The sequence below is a fragment of the Lutra lutra genome, chromosome 12, assembly GCF_902655055.1.
Source record: "Lutra lutra chromosome 12, mLutLut1.2, whole genome shotgun sequence".
In the NCBI taxonomy this organism is placed as follows: Eukaryota; Metazoa; Chordata; class Mammalia; order Carnivora; family Mustelidae; genus Lutra; species Lutra lutra.
Genome location: NC_062289.1, coordinates 91,553,506 through 91,578,770, shown reverse-complemented (window position 1 = coordinate 91,578,770; position 25,265 = coordinate 91,553,506). Strand labels below are relative to the sequence as shown.

Here is a 25,265-nt window from a genome sequence, read left to right as displayed (position 1 = left end):
GTGATGCAGATATTTTGTATCTGTGCCCTCTGATGCATTGGCCTCCAATCCCAGGGAGCCCTTGAGTGCTTCGATTGTGATTAGTGCCTGGGGCTGATGGATGGAATTTTTACTTATATTTAATGTTAATGAATGTGGCTGGTGGCCACCATAGTGGGCACTATGGACTGAGGGTATTAGTTTTCTCATCTGTTTTTATTTTATTTTATTTTATCATTTTATTTTATTTTATTTTTTCAGTGTTCCAAGATTCATCGTTTATGCATCATACCCAGTGTCTAGGCAATACGTGCCCTCCTTAATACCCACCACCAGGCTCACCCAATCCCCCACTCCCCTCCCCTCCAAAACCCTCAGTTTGTTTCTCAGAGTCCGCAGTCTCTCATAGTTCGTCTCCCCCTCCAGTTTCCCCCAACTCACTTCTCTGCTCCATTTCCGCATGTCCTCTGTGTTACTGTTTATGCTCCACAAGTAAGTGAAACCATATGATAATTGACTCTCTTTGCTTGACTGATTTCCCTCAGCATAATCTCCTCTAGTCCCGTCCATATTGATACAAAAGTTGGGGATTCATCCTTTCTGATGGAGGGAGGCATAATACTCCATTGTATAGTTTTCTCATCTGTTAATGGGGGTAATGATCGCCTCCTCTTCTGAAGTGGCTAGAATGATAAAATGCAATGATCCATCCAAAATATTCCACGCAGTCTGGCACCTGATAGCATTCGGCAAATGTCAGCTTGTTCTTACTGTTGAAAGCTCTGGAAGTAACCAGAGTGGACCACATCCTTAAAATCTCAAGGGCAAAGAGATTTCCCTACCTTCTTGGATCCCAAGGCCTCACTGTTTCCAGGGACCAGTCCAGCCCTCATAAAAACCGGTCACTGAATATTTGGGGCCAGGAGCTGTCCTAAGGGCTTTATAGCCAGGATCTCAACCGTTGAGGCTGTTCAGACCCTCACAATCCCCTTTGGAGGTGGGGACAATAATCCCCCTTGTGCAGAGCAAGATTCTGACGCTCCAAGATGAAGCGACTTCCCCTGCTAGGGAGTGGATGGGGCTGACAGGAGAAGGCAGCTCAGAAGGACTCTGGGGCAGGTGGGAAGCTCTGCGCTTTCTCCTCCTTTTTCTGTTGCTGGGGACTTGCTGAGCTGGGTAGACAAGGGTGTGCTCCCCTTGCCTGTAGGACCAAGTACCATTTCTCACGGTGCACCCTTCTTCTGGCTTGAAGAGTCCTGGAAGATTGTCTTCCACCTTTTGTCTTTTTCAGCCCTTGACCTCTAATGTGAGCTCGCCTAGAACCCCCCAGATGCTGAGCTAGATGGGGGACCCACACGTTCCTCCGTCCCAGCCCCTGCACCGCACACATGTGCACTGGATGGTGTATGAATTCTATGTTCCTTTATTTCATTCCCAGGATGGAGTTTCCACGTGAATAGCCTTAAAATGAAAGGTCACATATAACTACGGACAGTTCATTTTATTTGCACCGGCCAGTCCCCTTTTTAGAGGCTTTGGGGACTGTTTATTTATCAAGTGTGGTGAATACAGAGACAAAATCTTCTCAGCTAGAGGTTGAAACCTGGCGGCCCCCAAGCTATTCCTTGAATCTGATGCACAGACATTTTTTTTGTCTGATACGGTATTTGCAAAAAAATTTTTGAGCCAATATTTAGAAGCTTAAAGAGTTTGCATTAAAAAAAAAACAAACCCAGATCTCTGCCTTCTCGAAAAAGCCAAATTTTTGAGCACACTGAGCTGAATTCCCATCCAGTGGCAGTCACCTGATTTCTGCTGCCCCTTCGGATCCTGCAGGCTCTGGCTAGTTGGTAGTTTTGCTCATTTACCTGGCCTGCAAGTGCCCCAGCTCTGGCTCTTACCTTAGTCTGTTAGAATCCTGAGTCCACCAACTAGGGAACGCTGAGGTTCCAGCTCTCTGCCTGCAGCTCCCGCCTGCGTCCACCAGAGGGCCCCTTTCCGAGAAGGAACCTGCAGTATGGCCAAGGCTCTCAAGTAACAGCCTGGGTTCAGATTTACTTGCTGTGCATCCCTGGGCAAGTGGTCTAACCTCTCTGAATTTTAGTGTCCTAATTACAGACCAATGATGATGATGAAAGTACTACTTTATGGGGGTCTTTGTGACATTAAAAGAAAGCCCCCCAAAAACACTTAAAACAGTGTACCATTCATTTCATTTTTGTTTATTATTATCACTTTATTGAACGGAAGTGAATCTGCTCTGTTAGTCCGGGTTTCTTTAGGCTTTGTCCATTTTTTATGTCGTTATTACTTCTGTGATTTTTTTTTTCTGTGACCCCAAATTTCAGGGAAATTTGAGTATTTGGAGAGTAAATGATAGAATTGAAATGCACAAGTGAATTCTGCAGCAAAGAGGAGAAATCTTTCAGGTTGTGAATGAGTCCCTCTAAATGTGATTTGTTTTGTACCTTCAGCTCCTGGACCATCACTTTTCTAAAAGTGGACTTTATTGAGCCATGTGTCCCTATTTGAGAAAAGCCCTAAATGAAATGACTCAAGTGTTGTTTTCTCCTGCTCCCTGCCCTAGTGAGTTGGAAAGGCACTGATCTGGCTTCATGGCCTTTGCCCTGCATCTGTTTTGAGGCGGAGAAAGAAGTTTTCCTCCTTCTGGCTGCCCGTTAAATGTCTGTATTGGGGGTTGGTGAGGGGGTGGGGGGGGCGGGGGGTAGGTATCAGATTTTGTTGTAATACACAGATGTGGTCACGAGAGGGCAGAAGTATCCCACAATATTGTCCTAGACTCTCCATCTTTAGGTGTCTAAAATTCTTATTTAAATAATGTGTGTAAAAACATCGAATGCCATTAACTGCTATAAATGAAGTCTCTCTATTATATATATATATATATTATATATGGATATAGATGCATAATATGCATAAATGCATAAAGATGCATAAATATCAAAGTCTGACAAATTTCATGGTGTCCTGGGACACACCATTTTGGGAAATGGGGGGCAGGGGGAGTGGTTGCTGCTGGTGGTGAAGGGACATTTGTAGCTGGCAATCCTACCATTTCTGTTCTCAGTCCATCTCTCCAGGTGTCCCTGTCCCCACCTCATGCTATACTCCAGTCTTGCCACTTTGTCTTAGAATGCACAGCCTTGCCCCGTTGGGCTCAGAAGAAAATCCAGGTTCATTTCCAGCACCGAGCTACCCATAAGGTTCCAACTTACCACCCCTTAGGGTTCCTAAACCCCCAATCTGGACGGGTGTGGCGGGGGAGAACAGCCATCAAGGGACTTGGCCTATCCAGTGTGCTCTGCTCTGAGATCACCCTGTATTGGGGGTAAGCTAAGCTGAGCAGAGGGCCATCCAAAGACAAGGGAATTGGAGACTGCCCATAAGGAATTCAGGGAGGACATATAATTAACTGCCACCATCTATGGAGTACTGGCTGTGTGCTAACGATAGGGGCTACTTTACAAAGTATGAACACTTAAGACTCCCATTGTACAGGTGAATAAAGTGAGGCTCCCAGAGAGGGTAAGTGACTTGCCCAAGGTAATGAGTGGCCAAGCGGAGATTCAAACCCAGGCCTGTTCCCCCTAGCTACCGCTAGGCGGCAGTGTGGAGGCTCAGCCCTCTCTCACCCCGCTCTGGGCCCCTGAGATATGTTCACCATCCTTCTTTCTCCCTGGCTCTAGGAGATCACCCCCGGCCAGCTGAGTCTGGAGGACCTCTTGGAGATGACAGATGAGCAGGTGTGTGAGACCGTGGAGAAATACGGAGCCAACCGAGAGGAGTGCGCTCGTCTCAATGCCTCCCTGACCTGCCTGCGGAATGTCCACATGTCAGGTGAGCATCAGCCCTGGGGACGGAGGCTCGTCCCCAACACGTCGTCCTTGGTTCCTCCAGATTTCTGCGCCTGAGCTGCAGGCCAGGATGAGACAGTCAGCTTTGGTTGGTAAATACCAAATTTACCAAATTCCCCAAAGAGGGGAATTCCGAAGCTGGAAGGGGTGAAGGCACCTCTTGGAAGCTCGTGCTCAAGGGAGTGCCGAGCTGGTAGGGCATTTGGTTCTGGATAATAATGGCCCAGATATGGAAATCCGGGTGTGCAGAGCTGATCAGGGTACTGGTACCTTAGACATTCTTAAGTGCCTTTGCATGTTGGGTCCACATCCAGCTAACTTCTTATTTTCTTTACATAAACAATAGACTCTCATTGTAAAATAAAGCAGAAAATAGATAAACAAAAAGAAAAGAACTATCCTAGGCTCTGCCCTCTAGGGAACCTACCGTTGTCATTTTTGGTAAAAAGTTTTGGTGTAAGTCTTCCAGACAGATGGGTATATGAGTCCTATTTTTAAACAATATAATTAGGATTATCCATGCACATTTTGAGACACCCCCCCCCCCCATTAAATAACCTCTGTGACTTGTTTTATCAGTTTGGGATCCAAATTGTTAAAAAAAATAAATTCAGCTGAATGAGTTGGAGATCAGTTATGAATCTGCCGGAATCCCTTCCAGCACGCAGAGAAGTCGTTTTTTATAGGCCAGAGGGTGAGGCACGGGAATTATTAGCAAAACAAAAGAGAGGGTTGTTTCCTGAGAGGTTAAAAGTTCTTAAGTTTGGGTTTGCTGTCTTGTGAGGGTGAAGACTCCTTTTGGAGATTGTTTTGTTTTGTTTTTCTTTTTCACATCATCTTTCTTTGCTCTTTCCCATTAATCGCTCAAACCCCCATTTGCCGCTATTAGCTCCTTTTGAGTCTCCCTGCTTCTCTCTAGCCTCGTGATTCCCCCACAAATTCTGGGGCCTTTGTAGCTGGAAGGGATCCGCTCTGCAAACAGGAGCTAAATCTGGTGCATCGGCATGGTTGTTTCGGTTTCCGCCACTGGGTGTCACTGTAGAACCTCAGTCTGGAACAGTGAGGCTGCTGCTTAGCCACAGAAGCCTTTGCTGGATTCAGCATGGAACATTCAACAGGTATTCCCTGCCTGCTGTGTGCCAGCAGGGCTGGGATGTAGCAGGGAATGAAAGAGAGAACATATTTGAAACAGGTCATTGGCCCGAGTCCCCCGTGCACGCCCTCTGGTAGTCCTTCTTGCTGGCACATTCTTACCAAAGCTACGGTCATCCTCAGAAGAAACCCTGGGTCAGAGGCTGTCGTCTCATTGAAGGATGTTGGCAGCATCCCTGGGCTCAGTGATCTGGTGTCGGTATCATCCTCTCTCCTCCCAATCCAAATGTCCCCAGATAGTCCGGTGAAGGTTACCAAGTAGCTTTCCAGAAAGTTTGTATCGATTTCTACCTCTCGCCTCTCCTCCACCCCTGCCCCATGTAATGCTCGGGAGTGAGCACTGAGGTTAGGTTCTTAATTGCTTTTCCGAGTTTATATCTTCCCATCAGAGTTTGGTGAAGTTCTTCTAAGTGGAGCTGGCCTCCCGCTCTGCCCGAAACAGGTGTTTCTGTCCACCCTCCCGAGGCTGAGCACTCACCCTTGTGACATCCTGGGCTGCCCCTGTGAGGGCCTCTAATCTGCTGGTTTTCAGTTTTGGGTTGAGATGTACAGAAATGAATCAGATTTACATGGTAACTCTGTACACACACACTCCTACGCACATGCACACCTGAAATGAGTCTCATGAAAGAAAGAATTGGCATCAAACTCATTCTTACTATACGTGGTATTTTGCTTTCTTTTCTATTTCATTCCGTATCATTTACCTGATGCTGGTAATAACCCATCACTTTCAGGTCACACCTCACTGGTTGTGAGCCGTGGTTTGAAAGACAGTGATCTCTTTGATCCTCGTGGGGGGAAAATTTTTTTCTCTCTACCCTTCTGGGTCCTTAGATGAGGCCACCACCAGATGAACAAGAGGAAACAGAGATTTGCTAACATGCATACCTCCTGTATATGTAGAAGAGCCTTGGGGAAACTGAGTAACTCTTCAGAGTAGCCCTAAGACATCATCTTAAATCACATCTCTAGCTAAAGTCAAAAGAGAGGGTTACACTCAGGGGGTAGGGGGGATGCCTTTATGGGAGGTGACCAGGAAAAGCATAATCAACAAGGGGAAGGTGGTTGTACAGAAATCTCTGCCTTCTCCACTGATAGAAGTTTCTAGAGATTTAAGAATCACCCTTCTGATACCGAGTTGGAGACACCCTTATCCATGGAGGTTTCCCTTATCAATGTCAATGTCTTTTACAAAAGTACGACTTCTACTCGGGTACCAGAGCTTCCCCTCTGTCTGCTGTTTCTTCAAAATAATCAGCCTAAAATAGCCCTTCTGCCAAAGGGATATATATTCTGGGGTGGCAAATTCCACTCCCCTTCATCCTCCTGCCTCTACCGACCCTTCCTAGGCAGCTCTGATCCCGTCTACAATGTCCTGCTCCATTTCCAGCCTTAGGGCCACAGAACTTTGACAACGGTGGCCAAGTCCTGCACGTTTGTCAAAATCCTATGGCTCTTGGTGCTGAGGTCAGCATGGGGAGCCACTCAACTCAGTGCCATGCATTACGTCGCACAACCCAAGATGTTGGAAGCAAAGAAGTTTGTATGACTGTTTATAAGGAAAGAGGCAGGGGGATAGCTGAGCACAGCCCCTCCGAACAGCAAAATCGGGGGACTTTTAAGCTGCCAGTGCGTGCATATACACAGAGGTGCTTGGCAAAGGACAGTTTGGTCTAGAATTGGGGCAGAAGCCATCCTAAGGTGTCAGAGGAGTCCAGCTCTTAGCTGGTTGAAGTCACAGGCCAGCCCGGGTCGGCTCGTCGGTGCTCTGCCTGCACTTAGTCCCATGTTTGTGTGCTCGAAGGGGTTTAAATCCTGCAAAAATGACCCAAGCATGGGCAGTAGGTCAATCTTGACTTCTGAAAAAGCACTGGGAGCTTTACTGAGGATTTATTGTCTCTGCTGTGGTCAGACTATGTCCTGGCTTGGGAGTGGTTGGTTTTTTTTACGTTCTTTTGTTCCTGAAAACCATTAACTGTCGAGGTCTATTTTTTTTTTCCCTGCAATTTTAATGCATCCCGGGGAGTTCTGCGAGAAATGTACTTGTGTGAATAGCGCCAGCCAGGCATCGCCCACAGACCGGCCGGGGTCCTCACGTGACTTCTCTGATGTTGAGAAAGCTGCATCTTGCTTCATTTTTCTGGGGACCCCTAACTCCGTCTTGTCTACTCACCCAGCTCCAAACTTCCCCGGAGTCATACTTTACTTCTGCTTTTCCTGTCTGCGGCGGGGCTGCTCACCACTTTTTTTTTTTGCTCATCGCATTTTAATTTAAATTTTAACCTTTTGGGAGGAGTGATTTTTTTTTTTTTTTTAAACATGGGTGTCTGTCTCCTCACTAGACCATAAGCTGCAAAAGGGCAAGGATCGGACCTCTTTCTGGTCATTGTTTTATTCCCAGGCCTGATATCAATATCTGATACACTGTAGGGACTTAGTAAACATTCCTGAATTAAAAGAATTTTTTTTAAGTTTTATTTTTTTAAAAGATTTTATTTATTTGACAGACGGAGATCACAAGTAGGCAGAGAGGCAGGCAGAGAGAGAGAGGGAAGCAGGCTCCCTGCTGAGCAGAGAGCCCGATGAGGTGCTCCATCCCAGGACCCTGGGATCATGACCTGAGCCGAAGACAGAGGCTTAACCCACTGAGCCACCCAGGTGCCCCTGGATTAAAAGAATTTTTTAAAAAAGACTTTATTTGAGAGAGAGAGAGCACACAAGCAGGGGAATCAGCAGAGGGAGAGGGAGAAGCAGACTCCCCCCGAGCAGGGAGCCCAATGCGGGGCTGGATCCCAGGAACCTGGGTTCATGACCCGAGCTGAAAGCAGATGCTTCACTGACTGAGCCACCCAGGCACCCCAATATTTCTGAATTAATGCACCTTTTTCCACATTTAGCCCGTGCAAATCACCAGGGGCTTAAAGTACGTGGTCCTTCTCATGGGTTGCAGAGAAAGCTCAGGATTTGGCTTCCGTTTAGAGCCCCAACTGTTCCCATTTCCCCTTCAAGCCTTAACTGTCGGCTAAGTCTGTTAGCTACATAGAATTTTCTGGATCAGGCATGCATTTCACATCTTGCTCTGGGCACCGCGGTCTAGAATTCCCTTTCTCTTTGTTTTCCCAGTGAATCCCTGTTTATCCTTAAGCCCAACCCCTGCCTCCAAGCCTCTGCACTTTGTTGAATGAATGAATGAACGAACAAATGAATGAATGCTCTGCCACCAACTGACCATGTCTTACAGTGGTTGTCAGTTTCCTGGCCTTCCTCTCCCATCTGACTGTGACCTCCTGTGGGGCAGGTGCAGTTACAAGCCTAGCTTCTGACTCAGGGTTCCCCTGTTGAGGGAAGATGCAAGCTGTTTCATGTACTTGCTACTGATCTCCACCAGGGGGAAGCAGTGAGCCATCCTTTTAAATCTTCCCTCAAATACAATCTTTGGTTCCTAGAAGCTTCTAACTGTCTTGGGAGCTGGATGATTCCATCATTTCCTGCCCTACACTTTAACCAAAAATGTTATCCCAAACTAGGGAACACAGTACTGTCTTTCCCATGAGACTGGTTCTTAAGCATCATCCCATATTTATTTGCCGTGGTAACCCCAGCTCTCACCGGGAGGGCTGGCCTCTTGTACAGTGATGATGTCAGATATTTTAAATTCTGGTGTGGAGCATCTGGTGGCTCAGTCGGTGAAGCATCTGCCTTCGGCTCAGGTCATGATCCCAGGGTCCAGGGGTCCAGTCCCATGTCCTGCTCCCTGCACAGCAGGGAGTCTGCTTCTCTCTCTACCCCTCCCCGCTGCTTGGGATCTCTCTCTCTCTCTCAAATAAATAAATGAAATCTTTACAAAAAATTCTGTTGCATACTGGTGACTCAAAGCATGTTTGTTAAACGACTGAAGGAATACAACTTGTGTGGAGAAACTCATGGAAGCAGACGGAGACAACCAAGCTTTATGCCTGGAGGAAATGTGTACTCTCCGCCTCTCTGTCTCCCTCTTAGAACATTGGGGCACCTTTATTTCAGACGTGTGACTCTAATCTTAGTGTTCTCCCTCGGTTTTGGGGATAGCCTTGTTTCCCAGTGTCCAAGAAGCCCCCAAGTTAGGAAGAAATGAACGCTTCTTCCATTCTCACAGCTTGTTAGATCAGCCTTAGCCCAAATCCAAAGAATCTTCAATTGTCCTTTCAACAAGTTCAGGGGACCCCAAAGCCATGATATCTTAACCTTTTCTTGTTATATCAGATGTGTCCTGAAACCAAAAAAATTCGTTTGTTCAACAAAATTTGTCAAATGCCTGCAATATGTCAGGTACCGGTCTGATCTCTGAAAATGCGTGCTCAGATGTCTGTCCTCCGGTCTCTCCATTCTAGCGGGGGTGGGGGAGACAGATGTTGTGTTATAATCATAGTAAACAAGTGCATTGTGAAGTATGTTAGAATAAGTGCAGTGGGGGGAAGAAAAAGAAAAGTGGAGCAGTCTCGGAGGGATGGCAGTGCCATCCCTGGGAATGGGGGGAGGTTGTCCTGCTAAATAGTGTGGTCAGGGCAGGCCTCCATCCTCTTCAGTTTTCCTTTCTGCTTTCCCCTCATTAAGCCTTCACTGTTTGCTAACGGTATGGAATCTGGTTAAACTCCGGTTCTGCCAAGTCCTGGGCCTACCACCTCTCAGCGATGTGATTTCCAGTATGGCATTTCGCGATTCTGAGCTTAGCTTCCTAAGCAGTGGGATGAAGATGATGATGATTTCTACCCATTGGTTGTTGGAAGGGTTACAGGAGATGGTACAGGCAAAGCACAGGGCCTGGCTTGGATTAGGTACATCATGAGTCTTATTGTTACTGTTACTGTCATGATCATCATTAGCACCATCCCTACCCCCATCGTGCACTCGCCATCACCACCCTTGCTGCTGAAGTTCTGTCACCATCACTACCACATCATCACCACCATCATCGTCACTATCATCATTATCACCACCATCCATACCATCACCATCACCATCAACACCATCACCACCACCATTGACACCATCAACACCAACATCATCACCACTATCATTGTCACTGTCATTATCATTATCATTATCAGCACCATTCATACCATCACCATCACCATCACTACCGTCCACACCATTGCCATCATTATCATTATCATCATCACTATCAGCATCACCACCACCGCCCACATCATCATCACCATCACCACCACCACCATCATCACCACCACCACCACGATCAACACCATCAACACCAATATCATCACCATCACCACCACCATCAACAACACCATCAACACCAACATCATCATCACCACCACCCTATACAACGTCACCACCACCATCATCATCCTCATCAACACCAACCTTACCATAACCACCAACATCACCACAATCATCACCATCACCAGGGTCCTCTAGCCTTTCTCTGCCCCCAACTCTTTTCCCTCTACCTTCTTGCCATCCTCTTTTCTTTTTCTCTCCAAAGGGCCCATGACCTTCAGTTTCTTAATCATGCTTCTCATTCTTTGTTTCTCTGATTTCCCTTCCCTCTAAGCCACTTTCTCCCTCAACATGACTTCGTCTTTAGAACCTATTCTCCCCCCTCTGTTTGACTTGACTGTTCTCTAGGGGTGGGCCACTTTTCCCCTGACCAAGAACATTATAGCCCGAGCATTTTTCCATGGCACCCATTTTCTCCATCATGGTCAGTGCAGAGCCAAGGTCCTAGGGTGAAATGGATTGTTGCAGAAGAGTATGTGCCTGCCATTTGCTCCCTATCACCCACTGTCCCTCCAGTCCCAGATTGGCGGCCTCAGGCCTGAAAACCACAGGCTCCCTCCTCGAACTTTCCTCCCTAGATCACAACTGCTTATCAGAGAAGACCCCAGGGGGACAAGACTTAGAAACCACAGTGCAGATGCTGTGCCTTTCCTTCTCTTCTGTTTCCTCTTTGTCCCTTCTCCTCTTGGGGTTTTGACTGTTTTCAGACCAATGTGGGCAGTCATTTGCATCTTCTGCTTCCCCAGAAAAAACCCAGGTCCCAGGTAATGGAAGACCTTGCTTTTCTCCTTCCTTTGCTTTCCTTCCTTCCTTTCTTGCGCATTTATTTAGCACTTATCATGCATTGGTATATATCAGGCACTGTGCTAGATTCCAGGGCCTGGGGACTTTCTCAGGGCTTCAGTGGGGAGCTGAGACCCAAAGCAGGAGGAGGAGTTCTCCTAATGACTGGGGTGGGGGTGGGTGGTGGGAGCATGCAGAAGTGCCTCATGCCAGGAGGTAGAGTGTAGCGTGGGAGGCTCAGATAGACCCGTGTGACTGTGAGTGCTGAGGAGGGCCGGCCTCTGCGGTGGACCTTGGCACGGAGCTGCCATCGAGGGGTGTGGAGTAGAAGATGCATGGGTCACTGTCCTGTTTGCAAGCAAGCCCTCTGGCTGCAGCGTGTGGGGGAGGGGTGGCTCACAGTGAGTTGCCAGGAGGCGCAGGAGGAGGCTTGGACAGGCACACGTTGCAGCACTGTGGAGCTCCAAGATCAAGAAAGAATTTTCCAGATGCCGTATGGGGCAACTTAGTAAGTTTCCTTAAGTAGCACAGGGACAGGGCCCGTGGGCAGAGAAAGTGGCCCCTTTGGCTGTATGAAGCTGGTGATTATGTGCTTTGTGCTCGAGGGGGAAGGGACGGGCCGGAGGTAGATCATAAATGTCTTCGAATTTCTACTCATGAAGCTACTTTCCCGGGATTTTTCTCGTGCTTATCATTGAGCTTGACATTAAGCCGTGTACAGGCAGTCAGGAGGCCGTTGAAGAATGTAGCAACCAGCACGTCTTTGATCCATATCGGAGCTCTGCAGGCTGTAGGCCAGCCTTCTGGGCTAAAGATGAACATTTTTCTGCTTCTGTCCCTCCTCCCAGGGCCAGAGAGGAGGCCAGGGTGCCATGAGCAGGCAGGTAGCTCCAGACCCCAGGGGCCTCTCAGGGGCTTCGGCCAGGCGCTCTCCAGCTCCTCCTGCATGGCCACGGGGAGACTGGCAGCCAGGAGGAAAGACAGGATGCAGAATGGTCCGGAAATAGCCTCGAAGCGCCCTCTCTCTCTCTCCTTCCCTGTTGGGGTATTCAACGCAGCCCACTAGAACCCTGCCTTCACCGCAGCCTTCCTTTGACTAGAACAAAGAGTAAGAGCGGTCTTGATTGCCCTATTGTTCCAGTTGCTTCTAACTTTGGGATGACTGGGTAGGGCGAGGGAGAGCAGGGCCCCTCCCAAAGCCTGCAGGGTCTGGTGTGTTCCAGCGCTGACGTCCTCTCTTCCCCTCTTGGTACACTCTCCAGCCCCGAGCTGTGGGTTCTCAGGAACCCCTTACACACACGGAGCGCCATGTTGGGTCTCTCCATGGCAAGCGATAGAAACTTAATGCAACCTTACAAATGCCTCATTCATTCACTCCGTGAGCACCGATCTTCCTGTCTTGGTCACCATGGGGGACAGGGACACAGTGAGAGCTGGACATGCTTTCAGCTCCCATGGACCTTGTATTCTAGACCCACACTGCCCAGTCGAGCAGCCTCTAGATTCATGTGATACCCATGAAAATGAAATAAGATAAAAAATTCACTTCATCCGTCTCACCAGCCGCCTTTCTAGTGGTCCATGGTTGCATGGGGCTAGTGGGTACCCTACGGGAGAAGCAGAGTTCTGGGACATCCCCATCACCGCAGAAGGTTCTATTAGATGGTGCTGCTCTAGACTAAGTTGAGAAAAATGATAAGAAAAATGACAAATGATGATCGGCTTTATGCGGAGAATTAAAATACGGTGACAGGAGGGTGACCGGGTGTCTCGCTTTGATGGGATGGTCGCGGTGGGGGTGTCATTCAGAGTTTACCAGTGAAGCAGACCCAGGAGGATGAATGTATTAAGAGATTAGGGCGGGGATCGCCTTATTGTTGGGGAGGGTGGGTGGGTGGGTGGGCCCGCCCATCGGGAAGGGCCAGCTGCCTTTGTTCTGCTCTTAATGCCTTTTGAAGGATTGAATCAGGCCCGTCCAGATTATTGAGGGTAATCCTCCTGATTTAAAGTCAGCTGATTAGGGACTTTAATCACATCCACAAAATACCTGTAAAGCAACCCACAGATTAATGTTGGATGGAGTACCTGGGGACTCCGGCTTAGCCACGTCAGACCATCCCAGTGGGCATCTCTGAGAAGGTGACATTTAAACTAAGCCTTGAATGACAAGAAGGTTTACCTGCCATGAAAAGAGCGGGGAGAGCGCCTTCTGAGAAGAGCAAATGGGTCATGCCAATCTCCAAAGCTTTCTGAAGAAGCAGAAAGAAGGCGCTCACCGCTGAACCATGGCGTGTGCTCTGGTGATTTTTTGCTGTGTGACAGCTGACTCAAAACTCAGTGGCTTAAAACCACCACTGCTTTGTTTTCTCTCATGATTGTCTGGGTGGCCTGGGCTCAGTGGGGTCGATCCTTCATACCATGCATTATGGCTTGACTGGGCTGGAACATTCAAGATGGCGCACGTACACGGACGGCAGTTGGCACTGGCTGTTGAGGGGAACTCAGTTCAGGCTGTCTGCTGGGGCACCCACATACTGCCTTTCTGTGTGGCTTGGGTTTCATATAGCAAGAATAAGCATTCTAAGAGGGAGAAAGGGGAAGCTGTCAGGTATCTCAGAAGCTAGTTCTGGAATAGGTACAGTGTTCCTTCTGCTGGTAACTATATCAGTGAGGGTCAGTTGGAGAGGAGAACCACCGTGAGTATAATGGGAAAATGAATTTATCCTAGGCGTACAGACCTTATACAACTGAAGGAAGAACTGGGGAAGCAGAAGTTCATAAGGGGAGACTGAGGACTCGGAGAAAGGTCTCTAACCTGCCCTGATGTGGGTAAGCCAGCCTGGGTTGTTGGAATCCTCTGGAAGCCAGCACATCCATCTGTTGCAGGGAAACCAAGAAGAGGGACTAGAGGAGACGCTCATGGAAGGTGGTTGTTTCTTTGGAGCTGTTGCTTCTGTGAGTTTGCAGGGACGTGTCTGGTGTTGGATTTGAGGTCGGTGTGGTCACCGAGGCCCACTGTCAGGATGAGAAGTGGGCCCCAGAGTGGGAATGACTATGGAGAAACCAGACCAACACCTCTACATCTGTCCCCTGTTGTCCCTCACCCGTGTCTTAGAGCCTCATAGATGCTGCTTCCTGCACATCCCAAATTTTGTACATTGGACAGCTCTAACCTGGGACTCTACAGAGACAGGATTTTGGAAACACAGGTGCCCGAATCTCGCCAGGCTGACAACATACTAGTATAGATCAGGGAGCGGGGGCAGCAGGATGGCAGGTCAGGGGAGCGGAGGCAGACCGGACCAGCTTCTCGGGGGCCTCAGGACCATGGCAAGAAGCTCGGGTTTCTTTGAAGCAGAGTAGGGGGCTGTTGGAGGGTTTTAAAGACGGGAATTGTCTTGATTTGATTTTGTTCGACTCCTAAGTCAAGGGTGAACAGAGCTGGTTTGGGGCAAGTTTCAATCCATTGGTCAATCTCCCTTCTTCATGCCTTAGTCCTGCCTCCCTTGGGCTTGGCCTCAACTCTCCCTGTTTAACTCCACCTTACTTTTCTCATCTGTAAAATGGTAGTATCTTCCTTTGGCGCTGTTGCCAGAAAAGAAATGAGTTAATCAATAAACGCTTAGCCTGATGTCTGACAAATTGCATGCCTAGGACATGGCTGGCTATGATTATCTTTATTATTATTTTTTTAAGTCAGTTCCCCACCCATCCTGCCCCTGGCCTTTGCCTTATAGCCGGGGAAGCAGAACCCCCGCTGAGAAACTCGTCCAGGGCTTCATCTGCCCTTCCCGATATAGCTGCTACTTCTACTTTCTTGTTGGCCACCTTTGGCCCCTCTCTTGAACCCTCCTGCCACTTCATGAGGTCAGCTCTGGCTTTTGTAGGAATCCCCCAGTGAGAACAAAGGGAACCTGGCTCCCAGCTGGCCTCTCTGATCTGAGCCACGGTCCTCCCTCTCTGAATTCCCTGCACCTGGGAGGTAACAGAGCAGAATTGGGCACAGAACTGAGACTGAACTTGAACTGTGTAGTTGGCAGGGGCTGCACTGTTTGATTATCGTGGGTTCTGTGTCCACTAAATCGGATGAGCAGAAATCAGACCCAAACTGACGGTTCCATTTGAGAATCAGACCCCAGCTCCTTCCCCCAGGCTCCCGGTTGGTCCATCTTCAGATGTCTTCATTAGCTTATCACACCAGCTACCCTGACCTAATTGCTTTTCTTGAAAAGCCTGCCCCAGGGCCTTTGCACAGGTCATCCTTTCTGCCTGGAATGTTGTCCGTGGCTGGTTCCTTGTCATTTCAGTCTCCGTTCAAATGCCACCTTCCCGGAGCATCTCACGTCCATCTCAGCCACTCATAATCCCATTACGCTGTTTATTTCCTTCATGGTTCCTACTTGTTTATTTATTGGTTTGTTTCTCTACTCCTTGCCAGAACAGTGGTTTTCAAAGCTGAATGTGCACCAGAATCCCCAGAAGGGCTCTCAGACTTTCTGTTTCAGCTGGTCTGGGGAAGTGCCCAGGCACCTGTATTTTTAAGAAGTTCCCGTTTCTGCTGCTGCCACGGGTCTGGGGACACCACTTTGAGAACTACTAGGATAGCACGGTTCCAGAGCCTGGCTCAGAACTGTCGAGTAGAAAGTAGTCGCGGAGCGATTAAGTGATTGATGGTGGCCCATGATCATAGTAAGAGTAGATAGCGCTTGGGTTCTTACTGAGAGCAATGATGTGCCGGTTAATTGACCAGCTGCACTGGCTCGTTTGATGCTTTCAACAACCTCATGAGGCTTAGATGCTTATTTTTTCTATTTACTGGTAAGAAAACAAGCCCAGAGAGGTTGCCTCCTTGGCCAGGGTCACACAGGAGTGTCAGAGCCAGGGCTGGAACCCCAGTTGTGGGTGGGGACGGCTTTCTCCTTAACCTTGGCGGGGGGAGTCCGTATATTTCCATTCGCTCAGCTGGAGTGCGCAGCCCTCTGTGGGGCTCACAGGGGTGGAGCAGCTGAAACCAGAAATAAGAGAAAAAGACATTTTTTAGAGCGTATATGTAAATACTAAATGATAAGTGCATTGCACATTCACAGAGCACGTTCAGTTTTAAGAAGCCTCCAGGCTGCAGATGATCCTGTTCGATCCTCACAGACGTATTGGTGGTGGGCAGACCGGGATGAGCACCCATTTCACAGGTGGGAAAACAGGCCAGCAGAAGGCCACTCCGACTTGCCGCAGAGCTGGAGTTGGAACAGCAATACCTGTTCCTGGCACTCGGCGGCGAGCCCCTTCTACTGTGGGGTATTTGGGAATGCTGATGGGGGGCACAAAGCCCCTCCAGGTCAAATCCCAGAGCTGCAGAGCTGGGACACTGCCCTGAGGTGGGTGTGGAGGGTCAGAAGTCCCCAGAGCCTCGCAGCACTGGGAGGGTCCCCCTTCTCCCAGCAAGGCTTTCTGCCCTATTCTTAGCACTGGTCCTGGGAGAGAGTGGATTTCTGATCCTTGGGTATGTGATTATATGTGAAAAGTGCAGTAAATGTAGGGAGGGTAGGGGGAGTGGAGAGGAGTGTTCTTAGGTGGTGGTATTATTTAGAACCAAATTTGTGCCCCCCACCCGCTCCGCCTGACCCCCCACCCCACACGCCCCACAAATGCCCCAGTACTCTGACATAGCATTACTGGAAACAAGGAGATAGTTCCAGTTCATTACAGTTAGGTTTTGCACTCAAGTGGCCTTTTGTGTTGTTTAATTATTTTCCAGAATACTGACAGAGTCTTGTATGACAAGCGCTCAAGCTACTGTCTGGGGAAGGGGGAAGAAAAGGCACTGGGTTTTTGTTTTGTTTTGTTTTTTAAGATTCTATGTATTTAATTTGAGAGAGAGACAGTGTGAAAGAGTGAGGCGGGGAAGCAGCAGAGGGAGGGAGAGAACCCTCATATAGACGTCCCGCTGAAAGAGGGGCCTGACACTGCGGGTTCCCAGGACCCTGAGATCACAATCTGAGCTGAAACCAAGAGTCAAATGCTTAACCGACTGAGCCCCACAGATGCCCCAAAATGGCACAGTTTTGACCAAATTTTCAGGTTACCTAGTTTTTATTTTTAATTTTTAAAAAAGATTATTTATTTATTTGACACAGAGAGAGAGAGAGAGATCACAAGTAGGCAGAGAGGCAGGCAGAGAGAGAGGGGGAAGTAGGCTCCCCTCTGAGCAGAGAGCCCGACGTGGAACTCGATCCCAGGACCCTGAGATCATGACCTGAGCCCAAGGCAGAGGCTTTAACCCACTGAGCCACCCAGGTGTCCCTTCAGGTTACCTAGTTTTTTAAAAACGGATACATAGAAGACAATTCTAGAAGGAGATACACTTGGATACTCAGCGTAGTTGTCTTGGATGGGGGGTGATTATTATTCCTCTTTTGCTTGTCTGCATTTTCTATCTTTCTGGGCAAGAAACAAGTAGTTGTGTAACTTCAAAGAAAAACAAAATCGAAGGGAAAAAACTCCTCCTCGAATCTGTCTCTCTTGCCATACGTTCCTCCTGGCTGCTGGTGCCTGGTGGGGCTCGATGTTCAGACCCTACAGACTTCGATGATTTCATCTACTTATTAAACCCCACTTCTTTTTCTTCTTCTTCTTCTTCTTCTTTCTTCTTTCTTCTTCTTCTTCCTCTTCCTCTTCCTCCTTCTCCTTCTTCCTCTTCCTCCTTCTCCTTCTTCTCCTTCTTCTTCTTCTAAAGATTTTATTTATTTATTTGAGAGAGAGAGAGAGAATGAGTGAGCGAGAGAGAGAGAGAGAGAAGAGAGAGCATGAGCTGGGGAGGGGCAGAGAAACAGACTCTGCACTGAGCAGAAAGCCTAATGAGGCACTTGATCCCAGGATTCTGGGATCATAACCTGAGCCAAAGGCAGACGCTTAACTGACTGAGCCACCCAGGCGCCCTGTTACACCCCCTGCTTGCATCTGTTCAAAAGAGAAAACCTCCTGCCTGCCTGTTTTGAAGTAAACCTTCCCATGGCTTAGCACTCCTAATGATGCTTTGAGCAAGACACAGCTTAAATGCCACCACTGCCAGGAAGCCTGCCTTGATTGCCCCTGCTCTCATCTTGGCAGTTATCTCGCAGTTGTTTTGATATAGAAACCTCCCAAATCAGATGATAGATTCCTAACATCGCAGGCGCCATCTCTTAGTGACAACAAAAATAATAACTTATTAAAAGCATACTGTGTATCGGGTATTATCCTAATTTTAAGAAAAACTTCACTTATACTTCAGAACTTCCCCCAGATAGGGGCACCTGGGTGGCTCAGTCAGTTGGGCATCTTACTCTTGGTTTTGGATCAGGTGGTGATCCCAGGGTCATGAGATCGAGCCCGGCGTCAGGTCCCATGCTTAGCAGGAGGTCTGCTTGGGATTCTCTTCTTCTCCCTCTGCCCCTCTCCCTGCCTGCACACGTGTGCACACTCTGTCTCTCTAAAATAAATAAATAAATATTTAAAAAAAAAAAAAGGGACTTCCCCAGGAGATAGGGACTCTTAGTCCCTATCAATTTTCAGTTTTCAGATGATAGAAAAAAGTCACGGGGCAGGGGGGATCCGAGTGACCCCAGGTCACATGGCCACCTGCCAGCAGCGGCCAGGACCTGAGCTCCACCGGCCACACATGCCACACAGCCACACTGCTTCTTTAGTTTTCTGTGACGTACTCATCACAGTGGCAAAAGTGTCATCGAATGAATTAACGAACAAATGAACTGTCATAATTTAATCATGGGAACTGTGCCCTTGGAGTGGAAGGTGGAAGCATTTTTACATTTGCTCTGGGAGAGAGAAGTGAGCAGAAGACAATTTCTGTCTCTATGTCAATGACGGGCTTACGGGGTAGAGAGATGAGCAGATAATGAGAGAATCCTCCCGAAGATGGCCAAATTCTGCCCTCTGTCAGCTTTTGTAAATAAAGCTTTATTGGAACACCGCCGTGTCCATTCGTTTACACATTGTCCATGGCTGTTTCCATCCTACAGGAGCGGCGCTGAGCAATATGGCAGGGTATGGCCGAGAAAACCTAAAATATTCACTCTCTGACTTTTTACAGAAAGAGTTTGGTCACCCTTGCTGCAAAAGACCAGGCGAGAGATGAGTGTCTCCTTAAACAAAGGCACTCGTGGTTGAAACCAGGTGAGATCTCAGGCTGATATAAAGAGGGAGGAGGGGAGTAGGTAAGCAGAGAGGTCCCAGGTGGAGAGGAGGGGTGTTGTCCCTGGTGATCTCAGTCCTAAGAGAGAATTACTATTTGCACGGCGTGTACAGGGAGCTGCTGACTTTTGACTCCTTACAATACTGTGTGCTTAAGGGAAGGAATAAAGGGCATGTCTAGAGAGGTTAAGTAACTTGCCCAGGGCACACAGCTAGGACATGATAGAGCCTGCCTGGCCTCAAACCCATGCCGGTCTCATCCAGAGGATTCACTTTCATCTCGCAGTGTCCTGTGTGCTGAGCTTTCTGGTCTTTCCCCGCCAGACTGTGGGTTCTCTGGGGGGGCGGGGACCACAGCCCATTATCTCTGGAGTTGCCGTGCAACTAGCATTTTGCGAAGCGACCCACTACCCCAATGGGGTTCTGAGCATGGGGCTGCCTCACGCTCCCGATCTCCCTCCTGACTTCACCCCTCACTTAAAAAAGGAAACTCCATATGGCCGCCCTTCCCCCAACCACCGGAGGACCTGTTGCCACCTCCAGCCTCCACGTCAGCCCTGTCCTTGGGCACAGAGCTCAGTTTAGTTCTATCATCTGATCATTTTCTTTCTTTAGCGCTTTTGTTTTGTCCCTTCTCTGTCTGGTACTTTGTGGAGGAGAAAGGAGGCGGACAGGCTTGGTAATCGGATACCAGGACGCCCTCAGTGACTGAGGCTGACATTGTTTTCCAAGCTCTCCCTTCTAGAGGCCTTCCGCCTTCATTGTCATGGAGGGTGGAGGGGTTGAGAGGCAGGGCTGGAGTTTTGCTTTATAAACCCTAGCAGTTCGCGTCCAGACGCCGGTGGGCTGCAAACCCCTGGATACTTTTTCTTCCCTGTGTTTATTGCCCTGGACGAACCTTGCCCCCCGGGGCCACTTTGTGCCGATGATTCCTGATGGCCGCCAGGAGGCGCTGTCTGATAATCTTCCTTCTGCTCAGCTTTTTCTAGCCACACAGCCTTGGAGCTTGGGGTTCCTGCCCACCTCCAGTTGGCTCAGACGGGGGTCTTGCCGCTGCTCACCTCCCTGCGAGGCTCATGTCATTGCCGCTCGCTCGCTGGTCTCCCTGCCAGGCTGCAAGACCAATTAAGAGAAGAAAACGCGCAACCTTGAAAAGCAGGCTCCAGATAGTAGCGGGCAGAGATGCAAAGGCAGCTCAGAGAGACGGTGGCTTCCTTTCTTCGGGAGACATCGTGAAAGAGCTTGGGGCCAGACTTGGGGTGACTCCTGTGGCAGGAGCCTTCCCAGAGCCTCTTGATAGAAAGGCTAAGAAGAGAAGCAGCCAGATTTAAAATGGGCATCTTCTCCTTTGCACGAGCCCGCCACGGGGGCACATACATAAGAGATACGGCTGTTGGCATGGGAGACCCCAGGCGGTAGGGAACCTGGTCCAGCCCCTTCTCCCATCAGAGCCTGTCTTTGAAACAGACATCAAAGTTCCTAACCATTTGGTGTCATCACGAGGAATAAGAGAGATGCTGTACGCTTTCGCCTCTGTCTGGGTCTGCTTCCCCCTGTGCGAGCAGGACCTTTCTTTAGTTCTTTTGGCTGGAATGAGTTGGAAATCCTACGACCCAAATGAATGGGCCGAGTCAAAGGTTTCTCTCCCTGTTCTCCTGTTCTGCTTCCAGCCTCCTTTGGGAAGGCAGGTTCCTCAGGAGCCGAATGGCCATGGGGCCCCAGAGCTGGTGCGGCCGAGGCTGTGTTGGGTGGGGGCAGCTGAGGGTCTTGCCAGTACTTGGTGGAGCCCCTGAATTGGATGGAGCTGGTGCTCCATGGATTGGGGGCTTTGCAACTTTTTTAGTATCTTGGAGCAGAAAAAAAAGGTAACAGTCACAGTCTTCCTTTAACATATTTGGAAGGTTGGAAAAGTTCCCATTGTCTTTTATAGAACCAGGGGACTATACTTATGCCCCCAAAGTGAGCAAGCTTCTAGACTCTGGGGCTTTTAGGCAGGGGATCTGTGGGTTTACATGTGGTTCTTTCTCACTGAGCACGGCCTCGAGGCTTGGGGGGTGGGGGAGCTGTGCTTAAGAATGTAATCATTGTCTGTTGATGACATTGGACCTCACCAGATCTCAGGCCCCCCGGAAGGAGATCTTGGCAATCATAGCATGGACAGGGCTGGGTCGGGGTTTTGTTGACGTTTGGGGATGGATAATTCTTCCTGGCGTGGGCTGTCCTATGCATGTGGCCGCACCCGTAGCCTCTAACCACCAGATGTCAGTAGCATCCCTCCAAACCCCACCCCGCCAATTCAGCTGTGAAATCAAACATGCCTCTAGACCTTGTCAAAGGTTCCCGGTTGAACACCACTGCCTTGATGATGTTCTGGCTCGGATGATGACAACTTAAGTATTTTGAGGCCAGACAAAAGCCAGGAGATTTTACGGACTGAGGGTCTGTAAACGCACAGAAAACCATAATTGAGTTGAGAGTTGGGCTTTAGCTTATCAAGCCCAGAGCAAGGTTTTCCCAGGGGCTCTTAGTCACAGTTACAGGAACCAGATGAAAGCTAGGAGTTTTGATGTGGCTCCTTCCCTCACACATGCACACACACACACACACACACACACACACACACAATCTCCCCATCTCATCCCGGGGACCTTGTTACAACTTGAGTTTTGCAGGTAAACAGCTCCCGATCATCTTTTTCCTTGAGGAAAGATTCTGTGAAAGGGGACAAGAGCAGACATTGTTCTGGGGTTGGGGGTGGGGGGAGGCCAGATGCCTGGACTAGCCCTGCCCTGACTTCTCCGGCTCTGGGAGTCTGGACTAGCCACATGGCCTGGCTGAGCCTGGTGTCCTGGTCTGTAAGATGCTCGGGGGCGGGAAAGATGGTCAATAAAATCCTTCCCCAGTGATTCCATCCATGTCTGACGTTTGACCTTCTCCTCTGGCAGGCAAAATGACGGCAGTCACCAGGTCCCCGTCCTCGTAGACAGCCCTCCAGCTCTCACGGTGCCTCTAGTTGGTATTACGGTTCATTATTATTGTATCGAGCTCCCATATCAACTGGTGGCATCTTCTCTGGATTCTTTGAACATAAGAAGCTACTCTGCACCTTTGCTCGTTTCTGTTTGCAGCAGAGGCTGTGGGCCGCCTCCTGCTTCCTAGTCTTGCTCAGATGCTGCAGGAAGCACTCAACCCATGATAGTAGTATGACTTTTTGTCACAGACAGGGAAGCATGGGGGGAAGGTGAGAGGGCCCAGGGGGAAGACCCGAATGTAGCCAAGCGAGTTCAGGGGCACTTTCTAGAGGAAGGGCCGGCTACGTTTGGTTCCAAGGGGATAGGCTGTGTTTGGACTTCCTTGCCTGCTTCTTGGGCTTTTGTTTTCTTGCCCCCCAAATGCTGACTCTCAAATCTGCTGGACGTGCTTTCTTTCAAATGATCATAGCTCAAAAATTCTCCCTGCTCCCCCCCCACAATATCTTTCTGGACTTTCTTTTTTTCTTTCAATATCTTCTTGGACCATTTTGTGTTGTAAAAGCTGTCTGTAGACTTTCAGTGCTGAAGCCCGTAACATACACATTCTGGGGGAAGGCATGCCTATCTCTTTTCTTTGTTTCTTTCTTCTTTTTTCTTTTGAAAGAAGGTAATATGCAGAGAAAATGCTAGAACGTTACCCAACTATATCCGCTTTCCTTTGGTCCTTGTACCAAAGACCAGAAGGCAAAAGAGGAATTTAAGTGGAATTCCTTATAACCCCTGACCCTGGGCTTTATTCAGTGGTGCCCTTCGGGTTCCTGGTTCAAGCCACTTCTACGACAAGACACTGAAATTTGGGCACACGGACATTACGACATCAGGCTGGGGCCAAATGTGTTGGGGTGGAGGAGAGCAGGGGTTTCTTTATGAAGGGAGGGCTTGGTGTCCGGTGGATTTTTCCAAATATTCATGGTGCTAGTGCATGTGGAAAAGAGGTTTTTACCCCTTCCCTGCCTTTGTGACGCTAGACCCGTTGTGTGCGGGGAGTGTCCAAGCGTGGCCTCCTTTTATGCTTATCAAGACTCTGTAAGGTTGGGGCTGCCCTGTTGTCATAAAAAGGGAGGAGGCGGTCTTCAGAGACGGGGGTGGATTTGCACGAGGAGGCACAGCTTAGACAAGTCATGAAGTCAGCCTAGCCCTTGGGGGTTTGGAGGGTGACCACTGCTTTACACCACACCCCGAGGCTCTGAAGGCGAGAAAGGAAGGGGATGGCACTTACTGAGAACCCAGGTGCTCTGCAGAAGTCACCCGAGGTCTGGTGACAGAAAGCCCGTGGACCTCTCCACATGGACGCGGCTTTGAGGGACATGAGCCATTGGGTGGTTGCGATTTGCTGGCCCATGTCCAGGTGATGCTGGTGGGGAGTCTGAGGCCCTATGAGGAGACGGTACCGGAGCCACTCAGCAGGTGGGCCTGGAGGGAGAGGTGAGGTCAGGGGTCAAGGCCTGCAGGAGAGTCCTGCCTTGGATTTTAGGCAGCTGCTGCCCTGGATCTCTAGTCACAAAACAAGCACCATCCCACTAAGTGCTGGCTTTGCTGTCACATGGTCCCGGTCTCAGACTCTGGGCTCCTGCACCTGACCTGCTTGGAACCTTGGGAAGTCTGTTGGCTCCTCCAGCCCTTGGTGTCCCCATCTGCATGATGGGGATGAGGCTGGGCATTTGGGTGAGGCTGCGGAGGAAGGACTGTGTGAGCGGGGACCACCCGATGGTTAGCAAGCCTGGAGAAGGAGTGGCAAAGCAGGCAGGGAATGAAGGTGAGCAGGGACAAAGGTCAGTGTGGACACCACTGGCCACCTGCTCTGTGGGTTCAATGGCTTCTGGGGACCCCAGAATGTCCCTGGCTCTCTCTGACCCACCAGCCTCCTCGCAGACTGGGGCTGTGGGCTCAGTGTCCCATGGGGAGAGGTGGGGGAAATAGCTCAGGGTAGAGGATCCTGGCGTTGGTCCTGAAACTTGCCTCAGATCCCTTGTGCTGCCTTCCTGGCTCACCAAAGGAAATCACATCACTCGAGCTCTCTGGTTTCTCCCTTTAAAAAAGAGAATCAAAATTCTTGTTTTCCTTTCCTGCTGGATCCTTGGTAAGGGCAGAACAGGGTGAGGTCCCACACGTGCTTTGGTAGCCGTCCAGTGCTGAGAGTTGGAGGGGCCACGACGGCTGGTTCTGTAGCCTCAGAGTCATCGGGGCAGACACAGAGTCTCTCTGGGTTGAAATAAAGTCCTTGAGCCTCTGGTTGCCAGGGAGCCGTCAAAGAGGTGGTGGCAGTCAACATACAGTGATATTTGAGTGTGCGGTTCAAGTATGTACTCAGCTTTAACCTGCGTTTATTAAACACCTACTGTATTCCCAGCCTCATGTGAGAGATCCCCCTGCTTTGTGGCCCTTGGCGAGTCTCTGATCTCTCTGTGACATCATTTCTGGCGTGGAAATTTGGTAGTCCTCTCTTCCTGCTTCTCAGCTTGCTGTGAGGATGAAATGAGATCAAATATGCAAGGCACAGTGGCTGGCACAGACTTACTGTGGCTGCTGGATAGCTGGTCCTTGTTCCTGTTATTATGGAGCTATATTATGGCTACTGTTCAGTGTCTTCAGCCGTCTGATCTTATTTAATGCTTCCGGCAGTCCTGCAAGGGTGACTTGCCTTCTCTTTCGATGCCATTTCATTTTTGCACGCTGTCTTCCGTGTGAATTAAGTGCCTGGTGTTCACGGCCCCAATTTATAGACGAAGAAAGAAATACAGCCACCAAAGCCATGTGCTGTGATCTCAGGGAGGCGGAGAAGAGGGGTCCCTCGCCTGCCTCTAGTGAGATGCCCCGGGTGGGTGTGATGCTTACCACCCAAGGAAAGACATAGCCAGTGTTGGTGGAGAGAGATTGTCAGCCCAAAAGTAGGAGGGAAGAGAAAGGAGCTATGAAAGGACCCCAACTTTCTTTCCAAGTGCATTTGTTGGGAAGGGAAAGAAAGAGTAAAACA

General features: G+C 49.3%; 1 protein-coding gene across 4 annotated transcripts in view; it reads left to right on the top strand.

Moving 5' to 3' along the window:
* The window catches only part of KSR2 (kinase suppressor of ras 2), a 416,724-nt gene that overhangs the window by 88,230 nt on the left and 303,229 nt on the right, over positions 1–25,265 (top strand). For all 4 annotated transcript variants that reach the window (XM_047698076.1, XM_047698073.1, XM_047698075.1 and 1 more), the window contains exon 3: positions 3,687–3,837. In XM_047698076.1, the coding sequence (XP_047554032.1) occupies positions 3,687–3,837 (151 nt within the window). The remainder of the gene's footprint in view (positions 1–3,686; positions 3,838–25,265) is intronic.